The 18,050-nt window shown below is 38.9% G+C and overlaps 1 protein-coding gene across 1 annotated transcript in view; it reads left to right on the forward strand.

Moving 5' to 3' along the window:
* Window positions 1–7,849: 7,849 nt before the first annotated feature.
* Window positions 7,850–18,050, forward strand: part of tspan15 (tetraspanin 15) — a 41,130-nt gene continuing 30,929 nt past the window's right edge. Inside the window, exon 1 of the mRNA XM_080885634.1 lies at window positions 7,850–8,003. Coding sequence (XP_080741760.1) covers window positions 7,917–8,003 — 87 coding nt within the window. The 5' untranslated portion in view covers window positions 7,850–7,916. The remainder of the gene's footprint in view (window positions 8,004–18,050) is intronic.

Here is an 18,050-nt window from a genome sequence, read left to right on the forward strand (position 1 = left end):
GGATTTTGGCATGACTGTAGAGAGTTTGTCCTTCTTTTTTAACTGCATTGTTAAAAGCAGCAGGATTATGAGACTCTCTTGTCTACACCTTCTGCATGCTTTTTCTAGCCTTCCAAACTGTTGTTCAATTTTGAGGAACATGGTTTGTGTCTGTGAATTTTGTTTGAGGTTCTTCATCTTGTTCTTACCACTTAGTCATTAAAAAAAATGCACAGCAGAAATCCAGCATTTACCAGAATTCAGCTCACACTGTCCCACATAGCAAGCAGGTCTGGCCCGGATCTGGTATCAAGCCTGCACTGCTGGTTGACTGCTGGCATGATAAGACGTATTTCATCCAGATATGGGCCACGGCCGGCATAGATGGCACTGTTTATGTGATGGCATGCCACATCTGGCCCGATTGTAGTTTGGGTTATGTTGCCCAGGCTGATAGAAAACAGGTCTGGCCCGGATCTGGCATCAAGCTGGCACTACTGACTGACCGGTGTCATGGCAGGGTGTCTGTCAACCACATGTGGACTAGGTCCGGCAAAGATGGCACTATTTATGTTCCTATTTTAGTTAGAAGACCCAAATGCCATGTTGTAACACTATACTGCTATAGTAGCCAACTTTTCAAGTACAGATTTGACAGGTTTGTGAGTGTTCACTTTATTCAAAACCTAGTGACGGTTTACTCATCTTTGCCAGTGGGTGGCTGTAGCTCAGGCAGTAGGGCAGGTCACCTACTGATCGGAAGGTTAGTGGTTCGATCTCTGGCTCTTCCAGTGTTCAAGAGTGTGAATGTAGTTAGGAAGCACCCGTTTTAGAGAAAGTGTGTCGTTGGGTGAATGTGGCATATTGTATAGAGCACTCTGAGTAATGTGGGAGAGTAGAAGAGCGCTATATAAAAATCAGTCCATTCACTGTCTGAACAGAGTTTCGTCATGTTACTTTTGGACTGTTATGTTCCGGCACATGTTGTTATTACATGGCTTGATTAAGGTACACATTAGGCTGACATCTGGGCCAGCAGTGTGTCTGCAACTGGCCACGTGCTGGCCCATGTGTGGGCCACCTCTGGTAAACCTGATCTGGGCCACCAAAGGGCCATCATTCTTTGCGGTATGTGGGCCATGTGTAAGCACATTGTGTGGGCCAGATCAGGGCCATACCAATTTTGCTATGTGGAGTCTGGGAATGAGTAATTTCTCCCAATGAAAAACAAAAGAGGTGCCCAAAAGAGTAGCAGTTTTGATATTTTATCTAATGCAGTTATCTGAGGCAAACAGAAAAGTGCCGCAGAGTTGAAAGTGATGTTAAAAAGTCATGCCATGATACTTGTTTAAGTCCAGCCCTGTGCTTGCAGTTTTTGAAAAGTCACACATTTAAAAAGGCTGCAGCTGTCTACTTTCAGTTAGAGCTGTGCCTCTGAAACATGACAAAACACTAACAGGTCTCCAGGAGATCGTATCACTGCCAAACTGCAGTAAAACATAAACCTGAATAAAAGTATTTACATGTGAGTTGTGTGTTGTTCTTAGGAACAATCCATGTGTTGGACTGGAAAGGGTTCTCTTCACATGAAATTATAGACAGTCTTTTTGTGCTTATATTGAAGAAACATGAAGCCACAAAAACTCAAATGCAGCAGTTTGTCACTGGAGTGGTAGAGTTGTCAGACATGTTGTCTGAACACCAGAGGGTCTGATCTGGTCTGCTGGTTGGCTTTGGCTTTAAAGTGTATGATAATTGCTGTGCACTCAGTGGTTTTTCATTGAAATTACTGTTATTCCTGGTGTGTTGATGTCATGCAAACATTTCTTCACAAGAACAAAAACGTACTGAAAGTTCTGGATCTAGATGAAGTGTTTAAAACATGCTGTTTACTTTAGAAAAAAAACTGTGTGTGACAGCTTTACCTTTATGAATGCACTTTGATCTGTCAATGGGAAAGCATGTAATGATAGCTGAATCACTGAATGAGGGGAAACTGAGATGCATCATGTTTTTGAAAACGTTTTGCTCATTAAGTGTGAAAATGTCCAAGAAATGATTCGCCCTTATTTTTTTTCTTTTTTTACATTGTGCTTTAAAGGAGCAAGACTTTGTTGTAACTTTTAAAATCTTTGTACCTTTCAGCGTAATATTTTTTGTTCTTGCTGTTAAATATACTATGACCATCAGACCAGTAGTATCTTTGTATTTTTGCATCAACAAGGTGAGTCCCAAAGAGCTATTAGCTGAAAACCTGGCATGTCTAAGCATGGTGAGCAGTTTGTCCTTAATATTTGATAATAGGGTCGGGGGGTGTTACCACAGTGTGTGTCCATAGCCATCTGCAAAACGCGATAAAAGCTCTGTCATGGTTTGCAGCCTTTTTGTGTTGTGGATCTTGTCAAAATTGTTGGAATTATGAACACAAAAAAGTCCTGTCAGATGTTGATGCATGGTAAAATACCATCTGCAAATTATCGGCTTGGGAACAGCTTCATGTTTCAACATGAGAATGATCCCAAACACATTGTCAATACAGTAAAAGCACACCTGGATAGAAAAGCACTTGGTGGAACACCTGTGGTGGACTGGGCTCCCCAGAGTCCAGATCCCAACATTAGTGATGCATCTTGAAAGAGAACAGAACAAAAGGCAGCCAACAGCCAAAGAAGAGTTTTGAATGTCCTTCAGTAACCCTGGACAACTACTCCTGAAGACCACTTAAAGAAATTAAAAGAAAGCTTGCCTAAGAGAGTTTAGACTGTGCTGAAGGATAAAGGTGGTCACACCAAATATTGACTTTTGTACCGACTTTGTTTCAGCCTAGTCTTGCTGGCAATTCAAAGCTTTATTTATCTAAAATTTGCACGTAAGGCTGTTAGACACACAGAGGACACAGAGACCAGGAATACTCAACCAGGCAGCAACCCCCTCCCCATTACATCACCGATACAAATCAGATATAAAATTATACTACTTTGTATTAAATGTGTCTCATTTAAAGTCTAAGATTAAAATTTATTTTTGTGCATAATTTCTTTATCTTTATGTGTCAGAGTGTATCCTGACGCTGCAACTTAAAATTCAAAGCAAGTGTAGGTTCTGTATTTACAGAAACTTACTTTTATATTGTGCCCCTATTTCTAAGAGTGTGCTTTCTATCCACATTGCTTATCACCAGCTAGAAGGTGCCTCTAAGGACACGCCATGTACACTTTCTTTTATACTGTTTGTAAAAAAAAAAAACCCTCTTGTCATTGCATTGACTTTGAGTTTATCCTCGAAGAAATTCAACAACATATCTCACAGTGCAAACAGGCAGATTGTGACTCCAGTGATTTTTTTTTTCAGTCTCACTGTTACTGTTGTAGATTTTTGTGCTTTGTGCTTCTGTGATAGTTTCTCACTTTGTTACCTGCTTCTCGTTGCATGCCCGTTCCTCACATTCCTGCCTTGCAGGGGAAATCTACTGCATATGCCCGTGCATGTAATTAGTGAACAGAATGACCAAAGGTAGAGTTTGCTGACTGTGTACAATGTGCACTGCCTGTGTGTACTTTCATGTGATCACACAAGCTTGTTTGCCCAGTGACTGACACGCTGAAGGATGCAGGCCCAAAAATTTAAAGTTTCTGAGAAGGTGTAGCAGTTCTTAATAAATGTGGTTGCCCGAGTGAATCTGGGCGAGAGCTGGCTATCAAGGGTCAAAACCTAATCAAGAGGGGAAGAAACTCATTTTCACCACCTAAACTAGCAAACACAGAAATAGACACCTGCAGTGACTCTTCAGTTGCACCTGAACACATCTCAAATAAATACTTTACAAAAACTAGACAGTCTGTACTCCCAGGCAACCAGAGGACACAAAAATTCTCATTTTGCTGAAGGTTGAATTTCATAACACTTGAAAATCTTTGAGTTTCTTTGTTGCTTTCACTCCAAGGTCATTTTCTGACTGAAGAAAGTAATAAAGGTGACGTATAAGTAAGAAAAGTACCAAGAGGGGGGAAACAGCCAATCACACAGCTCCCTCCTATTGATGTGAAATGTTTTGTTGGCCGAGTCACTGCTGATTAAGATGTTGCTGCTTTTGGTGCTTAGAAAACTGCAATAAGGGCGCTACAGCAGCTAAAAAGGCGAGGGATGGCGATTTATCATATACAAACTAATGACTGGTTTATCACATCCGATGTCTTCTGATCCTCTGATATATATTCAGGGATTTGAATGTTTGCTTTGGATAGAGTCTGTGCTGTGAACTCTTTGATAGGCGGTTATTTAAAGAAGATCGGATATGCATGTGTAAGTTGTGGTGTCGGAGAGTTGACCAAGATATTGACCAAGATAAGGACAATACCTCCCACGCACTCCATGATGCGCTTGCCAGTCACAGGAGTATGTTTAGTGAACGGCTGTGGTCATCAAAATGCACCACTGAATTACACAGGAAGTCACTCCTGCCTTATTTATATAGCTCCAATTTTAATTAATTAATGACAAATTTTATTTATTATAATATATTTAATTAATTAATTTTGGCGCTCAATAGCCTCCATACTAAAGCTGCTACCTCTGAAAATTCTTTGAAGAACCCTCCAGTGATCCAGTCAGTGATCCAGTCAATGATCCAGTCCCTCACAGCATGGGGATGCATGGTCCCTCCGCCAAATGTCACCACGAGGAGAGAAGGTACTGTAGATGTTTTTGTTTTGAGTAATGTTTGATGTACTTTCTGTATGAAGGTAAATATGTTGCAAAATGTGAGAACTTGCAGAATAAAATGTGAGAATTTAAAAAAAAAATCTGAACTTGTATTTTTTGAAATTTTCACTTGTAAAAAGTTTTCACATGCTTGTGTTTTAAATTTACAGTTACAAAAATATGAATAAATGTGGAGACTGATACTTACACAGATATACTGAGAGCTTCAAACTTGTAATTCTGATTTTATTGATATTTATTTAATTTCTTTTACTATTTCCACAACTCTGATCACAGCCTCTCGAATCAGTTAAAACAGCTGCTCAAGTTGAAATTTTTTTGCACATTCACATATTTCATTCTACAGCCTCTAATATTTGGCAGTATATTTACCTTCATATATCTGCTGCATTAGCGTAAAGAAAACAAACATTTTTATCTTTGTGAAAACAGTGATAAGAGTATGTTTGCCGTTCAGGTTTCTGCTACGATGACACATTTCTAACGGTTGGTTCATGCTCATCTCACATAATTTCTTATGGCCAGACAGACGGGTTAGTAAGCAGGTATCTGTATAAAACAAATGCCCGTGTGTGGGGCAATAATTCGGGTAGTCATTAGGTCAATTTACATGCTGAAGAAACTGTACTTTCCTGTTGTACCACTTGAGGCTTGGGCCCAGTTATGTAATAGTCCTGCACTTGTTTGTTCCTGTTGTTTCTGGTCTCTGAGTTCTGGCTGGAAGTGGCAGGTTTTGTCTTCACCTTTTGGTGGGGTCTTTGGTTTCCCGTCTTTCAGCCACTGTACCTGCCTCCTGTCATTGTCATCAGGAGCAGTATATATGGGCCCGCTTGCATTCTGTGGGAGAATGCTTCAAATCAAAGTTTATTTCTATAGCACATTTTGAAAGACCAATAATCATCATCGAAGTGCTTCACAGTCAACCACACGACACATAAAATTCGGGACAGAGCATAACAAGCAAACAGGGAATAAAAAACACTTTTGCATAGTGCAGAGCAAACCAGATGAAGGTCAAACTAGTTTGATTCAAAAGTAAACAAGTGAGTTTTTAGGTGCGATTTGAAAGATTGGATAGACTCAGACATGCGAATATCAGCTGGGAGATTATTCCAGAGTCTAGGTGTAGCAATAGCAAAGGCTCGATCACCTCAGGTCTTTAACCGAGACCTTGGTTGCACTAAGAGCAACTGACTCGAAGATCTTAGTGCTCTCTTGGGGTTGTACAAGTGCAGGAGATCAGTTAGGTAGCTAGACGCCAAGTTTTTTTTAAATTTTAAAAGTGATCAAAAGAATTTTAAAGTCAATACGGTATTTAATGGGGAGCCAATGTAAGAAGATAAATGCTTATCTTCTCAGGCTCCTAGATTGCATTTATGTATTTTGGTGTTTCCCCGGGTACATTTTGCAACATATTTGCTCTGCTTTTCTAGTCGAGCTGGTCCGTCCTGCTGTCTGCCTGTCCACCCACCAGCATCTCATGACAGCCTCGATGAACAAATCCTTCGCATTCAGATCAGAGCCTGTTGCATTCACTCTCTCTTCTGAGTCACTTTGTGCCAGTAAACCAGTTTCAGTATAACACAGTCCGTCTCCTTGAAGTGCACTTTGTCGAAAAATCCAGTCTTGTATAAAATGCTGAGTTAATACATTTTAATTGCATTGGTGTATTTCATACTTGTTTTGTTCTAATAACAGAGGGAATGAATCTTGTTCACAGTGGACTTTATCTTGTTTTTCCTTGACTTTTTGCTTTCAACAGCATCAGATTAGAGTACAAACAAGACTCAGATCAAAGTATGTGAATGTATTCATCTTCACTTTGTGGCCGTGTTAATCTTAAAATAAAATGATAGCAGATAAGAAAGAGTCTACCTTCTCCCAATAGTTTCGGGTCCAGACGTCTGTCTTTATGTGGATCTCCACAGCATTTTTATTCCTTTTTCCCTTGTTCCACATCTTCAAACAATGTCCCACATTTTGACTGGCTCTGCAGGAAATGCACTTCTCTAAAGTCCCAAAACATTGATCCGGTTCATCTTTGCAAATTTTGTCAAATATGATGGAAACAACCCTAAAAAAAAGGAAGTGCCATTATGTTCCTAGAAATAGAGTTTCTATTCTTTCTGAACAGGAAGTGGAGGGGCACAGTAGATAAAGATTGCTAAAATTGCCAGCTTTGGCAGCCTGTGGCTACATCCAAACTGTGCTGTGTTTTAATTTGGATGCATCCAGACAGAAGAGAAGTTGAAATAACAGAGAAATAAAAGAGATTACAGGAGTATATAAAGACTTTCACGTGAAAGCAAAAGAACAAACTTTAGCTTCCCTTTATCCTTATTGTATTTACTCAGTAATAGAGCAAAATGTATATTTATCCTGCACAGTTTATTGCATTTTTATTTGTGAGTTATGAAAATTTAGGGTTACATTTCAGTCCCATTTTGTCCCATGCAAACTCAGTGTTTGTCATGTTTACTTCTGAACACCCTACAGCATAAAATGGTGAGATACAGATAATAACGTCAAACTGTAGACCTGCACAGTGTGGTGAAGCTATTGCTGACACAGGCTGCCCAAAAACTTCTAGATATTTACATAGGCGTGTACGTTAATGGGTTAGAAATACCTGGGCAAAGTACAGAAGATGTTGTGAAATAGCCGCACTGTTCATAAGTTGTTCTGCTGGTCTCCGGTTTGGCTCTTTCAATCATGTGTGTTGGTTTTTTAACCTATCATAGGAGCTTGTTATCAGTAACAACTATATGCTGGATAGCTTAGCTTGAAAGATACCTTTGTAATTTACTGTGATAGTAAAAACCAGGTAGATACTCAGTTTAAACAAAAATATTAAAAACAGGCTTAAAACAAACTGAACAGAAAGCCCCAGAAAAATCAAAGAAGTTTTTTATTGTTTTATTTTTTGACAATAAACAACGGGAAGCGAACCCATCTGTCACTTAAAATGACCACGTCCTTAATTGGGCAAAGATTTGAATCTTAATAAAATTTGAATTGGATTTTATTAATGTACTTATGTCACATAACTTCTACAAGTTAAAAGTCTTGCACAAGCTCACATCCACCAGCCCCCTTCGGCCGTCCATATATCAGACTGTACGCGCGTTTCCAGGTGCTATGACGAGGACAACGCGGAAGTGAATTGTCAACAGTCCAAAGAGCCGCTGAAAGAAACTATCTTCCGTCCAGACACGATGGCAGAGGGAGAGTCTAAATGTTGTGCTGATTGTTCCTATTATATCATCAAATTCATGCTGTTCATCTACGCCTGCTGTTGGTGGGTGAGTACAGACACGATTATCCTAAAACCTAGAGTGTGCGCTTTGTTTGCTCGGAGATCCCGGCTGGCAGGGAGGGAAGGCTGGGTGTGTTTTTGTGTATGTGTGTGCTTGTGTGTTTATCTAATGCTTTTGATTTGTGGGTATGCGAGCTCCGGTCAGATCCGTGGGGTGGACAAAGGGTGATCCGGTCTTATTTCGTTTTTCTAATAAAACCATGGGCTTTGTAAGCTACACCTGTGGACGGACAGGTGCTGTAGGATATTGCTCACAGAAACCTTCCGCCGCCACACCCTCCTTGCTTACCTTTACCCTACCCGAATGAGAACTGGGTAAATTAAATTAAATTAAAACAGAGAAAAAAGGAAGAACGGACGAGGGGTCATTTTTCACGCAGGAGTCTTGTGTCCTCCCGTGGTCACTGTACCACAGTACGGGTCATGTGGACCGATGAGCCACGTGTAAATCAAATGACAGTGACAGCACTGCAGCAGCGTCGCTTCAGTAGTTTTTCATTCAATCTGCTGACCACTTAACTCCACGCAGGCTATCAGTAAAGTTTCTGTTTTTCTTCCGTAGAATTTTTTTCAGTGTGTGGAGCATTTTTATTTTATTTTATTATGTTTTGGGGGTTTTGTAATTGAGTGGCAGTGTGAGATCAGGGCTGCACTGCTCCTTGTTCTTCTTGTCTGATTGTTTGGGGTCACTGATGCATTGAAAAATTATATGGGGACATTTTTATTCTGCAGAGGTTCATACTGACTTGGAGGAAGGACGCATTAGAGGATCTGAATGGAAAATGATCAGTTATGATGAAAGTATTACATTAAATGCATTTTAAAAATCCACCTAAAAGTTATTTAGACTTACTTTTATTTGTTTACATTTAGACTGCTGCTGTACAGGTCACTGATGAAACACTGCAAATGAGTCAAAACTCTCCAGCCATCATCAGTCATTCCCATCGAGGTTCCTCAGCATAATGCTGCCATAGCAGACTTTCTGGGAGTTATCTTGTTTTCCCTTTAGGATTTTTCAGGAACGACAGACATAGCCTGCCTGGAAACGACCTGCAGATCATCTTTTCCAAGTGTGTGTGTTTGAGTGATAAAGCCATCTGAGATAAGAGCGGGAGTGTATTGTAGCTTCTTGCATTAGAACAGTTTAGGCAGTTTAACACATGCACATACACGGCAGAGTAAAACTTTGCAGATAGTAGTCCAACACTATCTACTTTTCTTTTCTTTTCTTTCTTTTTTTTTTTTATAGCTTTTCTTGGGAAAACCACACAATCTCCCAGACAGAAGCACCTGGAACTCCCCAAGCAGAGGAAGCCGAGGGTCCCAAATTATTTTGTATGCCCCTGTGAGGACCCACACTTCATATAGACACTGAAGGTTTTCAAGGTTATTAAAAGTAGTCGTACGACATACAGTACCCAGTTTGCTTCAGTTTAAAACGACCAAAACACATACCCTTTTCATTAGTGTCATGTCTACATTAAAACTTGCAATTTCCTATAAAGAAATTTTTGATTTAGCCTTCTACATATTGGATCTATATTTGAATAAAATGGTGTGGTGGTTTACACATTTGCCTAACAAGTAAAATATCTCCTGGCTGCTTTCTGGGTGGAAACACAAACTCCAGCTTCAAACTCTGCCAGATCAAATATACAGAGCAACCTGTTGTGATGACGCTTTGTGATTTTTTTTTTTTTTTTTTTTTTTTTTTTTTAATTAATGTATTTTTTTGAGTGGCTGGAAGCCCGCCTTTATCGTTGCTGTCATTTATTAAATTTGATTTTTAATTATGAATTTGGCAACCAACAAATAAAACCAGGAAACCTTTGAGAAAAACTTCAATCTGACAATGCTGCTCTCATTTTGCTGATGAAATGATTGCTACAGATAATAATAAGTCTCAGAGCAGACTGTGCACCTGATTTTAGTCATATAATCTTTCAGAATAGAAGAATATCACTATATATGATCCCAGTTTAGTTGACATGTTAGCATAGTTTTGTTCTTACATTTCTCCACCTTATCTTCTACTTTAATAACCAGATATATGGGGGGATATAAACAATGGCTAATTATTAGATCAATAACGCATTGAGATATGCCAATTCTGATATAGTTACAACCAAAGCGTCACATGAATTTAAACAGTTAGTCTACAGTTTTCAAAGGATGTCATGTTGGTTGTTGAGCTGTAAGTAAACTTTGACCTTTCAGCCATCTGTTTAATTCAGTCTTACTAATGCTTGGCTTAAACTAACACTCTGTGTTAGTTTAAGCCAAGCAGAATTTCAATAAATGTTAACACTAAAGTGGATATACTATGTTTTCCTTTTTTTTGTCATATATAAAAATATTGTGACAGTGGTGGATGGAGGTCATTGTTTGCTTCAGTAATCCCTGTGAGCAAAAAGCTCAGGCTAAAGTCTAAACTCTCTGTTTCAGACAGGGTCTTTTTTCTACTCTTGGTTTTCACAGAGAATGGATATCCCTAATATGGTCGTCATGGCTCTGACTGCGGGTACAGAAACCCCACTGACCCATTCTTCAAACCTTTTGCTTACCAGGGTCAGCCAATCGGAAGAAAGTTGTCTTTTTGCTTTAGTAGAATAAAATACAGTGCTGGAAATCAACATTATAAATCCACTCACCAAGTTTTCTAAATGATAGGTTTGTAGCTTGAACCCATCCGCTGGAACGTTAAAGGCAATATAATTACACTGCAAAGCAAGACACAAGTAGGCAAGCTTCTTCATGTTTCTCGTGCACGGGAGAGAACCGGACAGGCACCGTTCCTTCGCTTGACCCCAGTTGCTCTCGTCCGTTCTCCCGTACCACTGTTCTTTTATTGAGGTTACATGAATATGCATAAGTTCATTAACATATGACGTCTACATACACACAAAGAGTACCTTGCCTGTGTGTGTGTGTGTGTGTGTGTGTGTGTGTGTGTGTGTGTGTGTGTGGACTGCTGATCAAAGGGTCAAACATCCTTGGTCAGGAAGAGGGTAGCCTCCCCCTCACCCTAGATGGTTCATCCTAGATAACACGGTGAGGAAGTCCTGCAGTTCATCTAAACAAAGAGCACTTAGACTAGAACAGACGCAACTACGTTAATCCTACCATAAAACAATAAGACACGGTATGACCTCTCATGCTCCCAAAGTGCTGTCTAATACACACAAAGTTTGCAGACTATCAAGGATCAAAACCTCTACCAATCTACAACTAATTACAAAACTCTAAGCATATATAAGTAAATATTTCTAAGCATAAATGACAATCAACAATACAAATCTAACACTAAACACCTGAAAGGTATTACAGCGAGACAAGTTCAGTACAGCCAGGCCGGTTGGAAATGGGTATCATGACAGTAATTAACAACTTAAGCCGGGCTTTCCACTTCAGGTCTCTGCACATTTGCATTAAAAGGGACATTTTGTGGGTCATGTTACTCTTTTTTTTTCCATACAAACTTATCCCTATGATGTTATCTGATGATGATGATAAGTCCGATAAGTAAGTGATAAAGAGATTCTAAATAACAAAATTATAGCATTAGAATGCAAAACTTTTGCAAATAAGATGAGATTAATGCAGCAGAAAAATCATTAATCTTTGTATAGCGTGTTAAACATTTTAATTCAGGTTAATTATTTTATCACTGAGTGCAAGCTCAGTCCTGCTGTTTATTTCTAGAGCTCTGAAACTTTAAACTGGATGCATTTAAACTGTTACTGCCCCATAGGATAATAAAGTAAACGTGGAAATCTCTTTAGCTTATAAGCAGATTAAACTGAAATTCATTTCATTGTTTGAACAGGTATTCTTTGTGCGCTCTGTATTCCTCTAGCAGATGAATAGAAATCAATACATGCACGTTCCTGTGACAATGTGTTGCTTCATTCATTGTTTTTAGCAAAGCACAACTTAAAAAGTTGCACATTTAAAAATTGTTTCCCCACCAGAGAATGTAGTTCCTGTGGCACATAGACAGACACAGAAAACTTTAAGCTTGACATCTGGTTTTTCCACAGGTTCTTTTCTGTAGACAAAAGTAGTGGATCAGTACTGGAACACAGAGTTCATGCACACAGAGTTGTCCGACCAGTAAAAACTGGGCCACATTAGAGTATATTGACCATTTAATCCCGAAACAATAGCCTTACTTGTAACTATTTATTTTTTTTAAAGGCAGTAACGTGAAGTGATATAATTAGATTCTTGAACGTGATGTTTATTTCAACAAATACCTCCAAATGGGAGATATGACTGCAACAGTTTATACTGCTGGCTTACAAGCTTGTCTTTTTTTGTCTTCCTTTCTGGGAAATACTGTATAACCAACCATGCAGCTGCTCCCTCTCATAGATGATGTGACAGACTGTATATTTTTGAAGACGGATGGCTAATTGAACTTGGTGCACTTAGAAAATTCATTTATTTGTCTCTTCTGAAAGAACCTTTTGAGAAGTTAATTTGCGATGGGAGGAAGCTCAAAAAGGAGTAGAACGGGAGGCAAAGGCATAAGACTCAGTAATGGGTTTATTATGGAGAATGAATGCTGCCTTGATAAGGAAGGTGAAACAGATAAACATGTTATATTTACTTTGATCCTGCTGCTCGTTGACTCAGTCACATTAATAAGATATTTTTTGCCACATGGTGCCTCTGAATAAAGAGTTCTGGCACATCCTCCTGGAAACCTAGACACAAAGATTGAACGGCAACAGCGATTCTCATAAAATGTTTCCTGCAACAGGTGCTCAAATCTTTTTTTCAGTTCACCGCATGATGCTACAGTAATCATTTCACACTATAATATAATATAATGAGTAATGAAAACAACAAGTAATGATGCACCAGTTGGTTTTGGAGAAACAGAGGACTCTGCAGTGTGAGTACTCTTGTGGAGATTTACTAGAATTCAGAGCTTCACTTACTAAAATGTCAGTCGGTAATTTAAACCACCTGTAAAAAGAAACTCGAGCGGGTTACTTTCAGATCTCTTTGTGCTTCTTCATTTGGTTTTGTTTTTCTTTTGCTTTTAATGACCTGTTTTTCACCCCCATTCAGCGTTTTTGCAGAACAGGATGTGCGCGTGCTGGCTATCAACTGCTTAGAGTGTAAATGTCCAAACAGTGCGGTGTATATTTTGGAGGAACAATGTACAGAAGATGATGAGTCATTTCCTGCTTACTGTGGGAATGATTTAACCCACATTAGGACAACAGATTAATCTCCTCTGGCTCTGTATTCAAATGGAGAACAGTTGACAAAGAGTAAACGCAAGATTCAAGCAAAGCTCGAGGGTGACGAGAATGCCTCGGGTCATGTTTAACAGTGTTTGAACGCCGCTTTGATTTAAATTCTTATTCCGAAATTAGCATGAAGTGAAATAATGTAAACAACTGATTAGGAGGACAGAACAGAGGAGCACGACTGGAGAGGTGCAGAGAGGATTTGTCAGCGGTTTTGATTGCCGTCTGTAATTTGTCACAAATTGTTTGTTCCTGTCATCTGAATCTCAGAGAAATGTAAAAGCAGCTGGAGTTCTTCCAATAACCTTCCCGGCATGTTCCCAAGTTTGCTGCTTTCTTTTTGATTGATTGATTGATTGATTGATTGAATCTTTATTTTGAACATGTTGAAAAAGTATAAAAAAAATAGAATTAAAAGAGACAAATGAACAAAGCAAACAAAAGGAAAATGAGCAACCACAACTCCAAATAACGTCCATGTTCAAAAAGGAGCAGGAAGAAGCATAAGCTTATTTAATCCCACCCCTTTTCCACTATATAGTATCAATAGACTACAGAAATACCTCCTTGCAATTACATTATATGTTATGTGTAATTTTTTTTTTAATATATACACATATATGTTTCTATCCATACATACGTATATACACACATACGCACATGTACACATTTTCAATAACCCCATTAACACCTCAAGGATACACAACCTACAATTTTATATATATATATATATATATATATATACACACACACACCAACAAACCCGTGCATGCGCACACACATGAAAATATTAGACAAGAACACCCTATCAAATCTCTACCTTTTCCCTGTACCCTGTAAAAACCATATCCTTAAACCGCTTTTTAAACTGCGCCATGCTTGGACATTGCTTCATATCTTTACTTAGTCTGTTCCACAGCTTCACTCCACACACAGAGATGCAAAAACTTTTTAATGTTGTACGGATACGAGGATGTTTTAAATTTAATTCCCCCCTCAAATTGTATCCCCGTTCCCTTTTAGAAAACATTTTTAGAATATTTCAGTTTGCTGCGTGAAGTTATTTGCTGCTCTTAACCTTTACTTATCCAGTGAAGGTTGACTGAGCTCACTAACACACAGGAAAACGCTGGGATGTCATATTTTTGAATTTTTGTTGCGTTTACTTTGAGACCATTAAAACATTCATCTGTAAAGCCCAAGGTACAAAATGTAAAAACTCAAATGCTAGCTCGTGCTCTGGTGAGATCTTTGTCCACTGTTCACAAGAACTCTGCCTACAGTGTTGGAGAATTTTGGTCTTTACCCAAATCGTCCTCATGATGAAGGTCAAATTTGTCATTTTCACTCTTGACACACTGATTTATTATTTAATCCAGTCTAATATTTTCAGTGTTAATACATTTTGCATACAATCATGATCTCATTAGTCATGAGCATTACTTATCTTCCACATTAGTAAGTCATGCTTTGGGTCTTCCTAACACCAATATCCTGAAATTAGGATCATGGTTAATGCTATGAAATGCTGATATGTTCCCATATTTTCATTCTTTTGATTTCTATAACTGACCGTGTAGTTGTAAAACTCCTGAACCCATATTTGGAGGTGATCACAGATTATTCGGGTATATATTTACCTCAATGATGCAATGCTCAGAGAAATTTGCAAAAAAACCTCAAGATCTACATCACAGACTCCACAGGCCTCGGCATGCTACATTTTAAAGTTCATGACAATACAAAAAAGACTGAACATGTATGACTTGTTTGGAAGGGTTACCAGAACAAAGCCTCTTCTCTGTAAAGAGAACACAGCAGCACAGTTGGGTTTGCAAAAATGCATCTGAACAAACTACAAGGTTTCTGGACAAGGTCATTTGGACATTCGAGGCCAAAGTGGAGATGTTTAGCCACATTTGGTGATTAACAAACATCTCATAGGAACTGTCCACTAGTGGTAGAGGGCTGAAGCTTGATTTTAACTTCTTTATATGCCAGAATACTCTATCTAAATGTGAGGCCATCTTTCCAACAGCTTAAGCTCGGCTGAAATTGGCTCGTGCAACAGGACAATGATCTCAAGCATAGAAAAAAAATCTTCAACAGAAGATGTTGCAGCAGCCCATCCCAGTCCAGACCTGAACCTGAATACATAACTGGATGCCCACAGTCCTCAGTGAACTGAAGCAACGTTGTAAAGAAGAGTGAGCCAGAATTCATCTGCAATGATGTAGCAGACAGAAAAATTGTCTCCAGAAGGCATCACAGACCCTTTCGCTATTGGTTTAGCATTGGCTTGAGGTCAATATAAACACACAGATCTGGATGCATATTTATTAGCCTTTATTATAATTTGAGGGGTTTTTGTAATGCATATGATCATTAACCAAAGGACTAGAGAAAGATTCTAACATTTTGTGATAAGGTACATCAGTGTAAATTCATGGAAACGTGGTATTTATATATGGTACACTTGCCTACTGCGCATTAAAGTCCATACTGACAAGGAATAAATGTGAAAGATGGAAATCAATGCAATAACTTGTGAAAAGAGATTTTTCATCCATAGACTGACCTTTTTAGAGGAAAGCTCATCAAAGTTTTTAGAACTGGCTGTCTGGCCACAATTAATAAATATGCTAGAAATTTCAGACAGGTTAGTAAATTGTTCTGTTATTTGTTAGATATTTACATCTGGGGAACAAAATCCACATTTACTGAGCTGCTGGACTGGCTAAAAATAGCCTATGATGTCATTCTGAATGTAGATGACAAGATTTCCTTTTCTCTCAGATCTAACAGGTGTTCTGATTATCACATAGGGAAAATATGAGAGCCAGTAGTTTACAGATATTTGTTAGTTCCATGTTGGTTTCTTAACTCTGCTTTAGCTTTAAAATGTCTCCAAAAGCTAATTTAAATTAGGACGCAATAGCAGTGACAATCCTAAAGTTACATTTCTTTTCCTTTTCTGTCTGTGCTATGTCTGCAGATTGTACCCTGGTTTCAAAGCTGCACTGCATGCCTTTATAGCTGTGAGCTGTGTCCAGTAATAGCACCACGAAGTTGTTTTAGCAGAGTGTAATAGGTTATAAACTACCACTTGATCTTGGCCTAATGCCCTGAAACTGTTGCCGAGCCATCTGCAGCTAAGTGCATGATGATAAACAGTGTGTGACCCGTTTTATTTTATTTTCCCGAGTACGTTTGTTAGAAATCTGTTTGCATGAATCAGAATGATCCTCAAACAAGACAGACTCTTTGTGGAGATTATCACTCTTGACTGTTGACATATTCTATCCTTGGCAGAAATTTCAAATTGCTGTTTAAAAGGCTCTAAGTGATCTCCTCTCCTCTTGGCTGAATGGAAGCGAGTTCGTGGCGTACAGGCCAGCGGCCAGTAAGAGACCATAACAGACACCAAGCAGGGACATGTAAGGGAAAGGCATCATGGTGGATTATAAACAGTGTCGGACCTTCTGAAATCTGCATAGGCCCCCCCCTCCCCCTTTTTCTCTTTTGCTGTGATGCGCTGTGCATCTCACAGGATGGCTGAAATCAGATTGGGAGGGGGGATGGCGGCAAACAGCAATTAGCAATATGTCATACAATGGTGTTTGCAGAAGCAATATGCCGTGATTATTGGATCGTTTAGTCTGCTTCTCTGCTCACGCCATGCATTTCCCTCTGCCTCTCGCTCACTCTCTCTCTGAAACATTGCTACTTTGATATTTCTGTCCACAATAAGCCAACAAGGCAGAATTAAAGCGATGTTTTCTCCATTTCCTCCTCTGATCTATTCAGTACCAGGGATAGCGCCAGGTGGCTTAACACAAATATCCTAAATTTGTCTGTTTACAGCATACCTCACAAGCAGAAAAATAAACCAGCTCTTCTATGTTTTCTCAGTAGCAGCCTTCCTGATAACAAGCTTCAATTATTATAGAAAAACAACAATTTCATTACAGTCATTGCTTTGAAAATGAAATGGGGAAAAGTTATTCTTTTCAGTGTACAGAAGAGAAAATGCTTGTTTTTTTGGTAATGGATATGTGGATGAATATTGCAAGAAGTCGTGCTCATTTTAACCCTTCCAGCATGCAAAAACAGACCAAATAACTGAAATCAGTATAAATGGATTGTTGCAATTTGGCCAGTTTCCACTTCAGCTGCCGGATCCTATTTCAGGACGTGCCATGTGCTATTTGGCAGTCAGTGAGTTTGTATAAATGGCTCTTTTAATTTTAATTTAGCCTGGAAGTCATTGTTGAAACACACCTGGGCATTTAAATTTGTTTCAGCAAATACATAGTTGTTAACATTTAGCTGCTGTTATTGAGAAACACTGTTCTCAGACTGAAATTTAGTTTTATATGGTGCAAAAGCATTTGCCTCATAACTGATTTTTTTTCTTGTTTTGTTTATTTGCATATTTTTCACACTTAAATGTTTCAGATCATCAAACAAAGATGACGTGAATAAATACAAAATGCAGTTTTGAAAAGGGGGGAAAAAAGTTATCCAAACATACATGACCCCATGTGAAAGGTAACTGCCTCTTAAATCTAATTCTGCCACCATTTGTAGCAACTGCTAATGAGTCTTTCATGTCCATGTGCAGGAATTTAGGCCCACTCTTCTTTGCATACTTGCTTTAATTCAGCAACACTGAACGATTTAAAGAACGAACAACCTGTTAAAAGTCAGGCCAAAGTATCTCGCTTGGATTTAGACGTTTCGTGACACTACCGCCATCCTGCATA

The sequence above is a fragment of the Rhamphochromis sp. 'chilingali' genome (genome assembly GCF_963969265.1).
Source record: "Rhamphochromis sp. 'chilingali' genome assembly, chromosome: 6".
In the NCBI taxonomy this organism is placed as follows: domain Eukaryota; kingdom Metazoa; phylum Chordata; class Actinopteri; order Cichliformes; family Cichlidae; genus Rhamphochromis; species Rhamphochromis sp. 'chilingali'.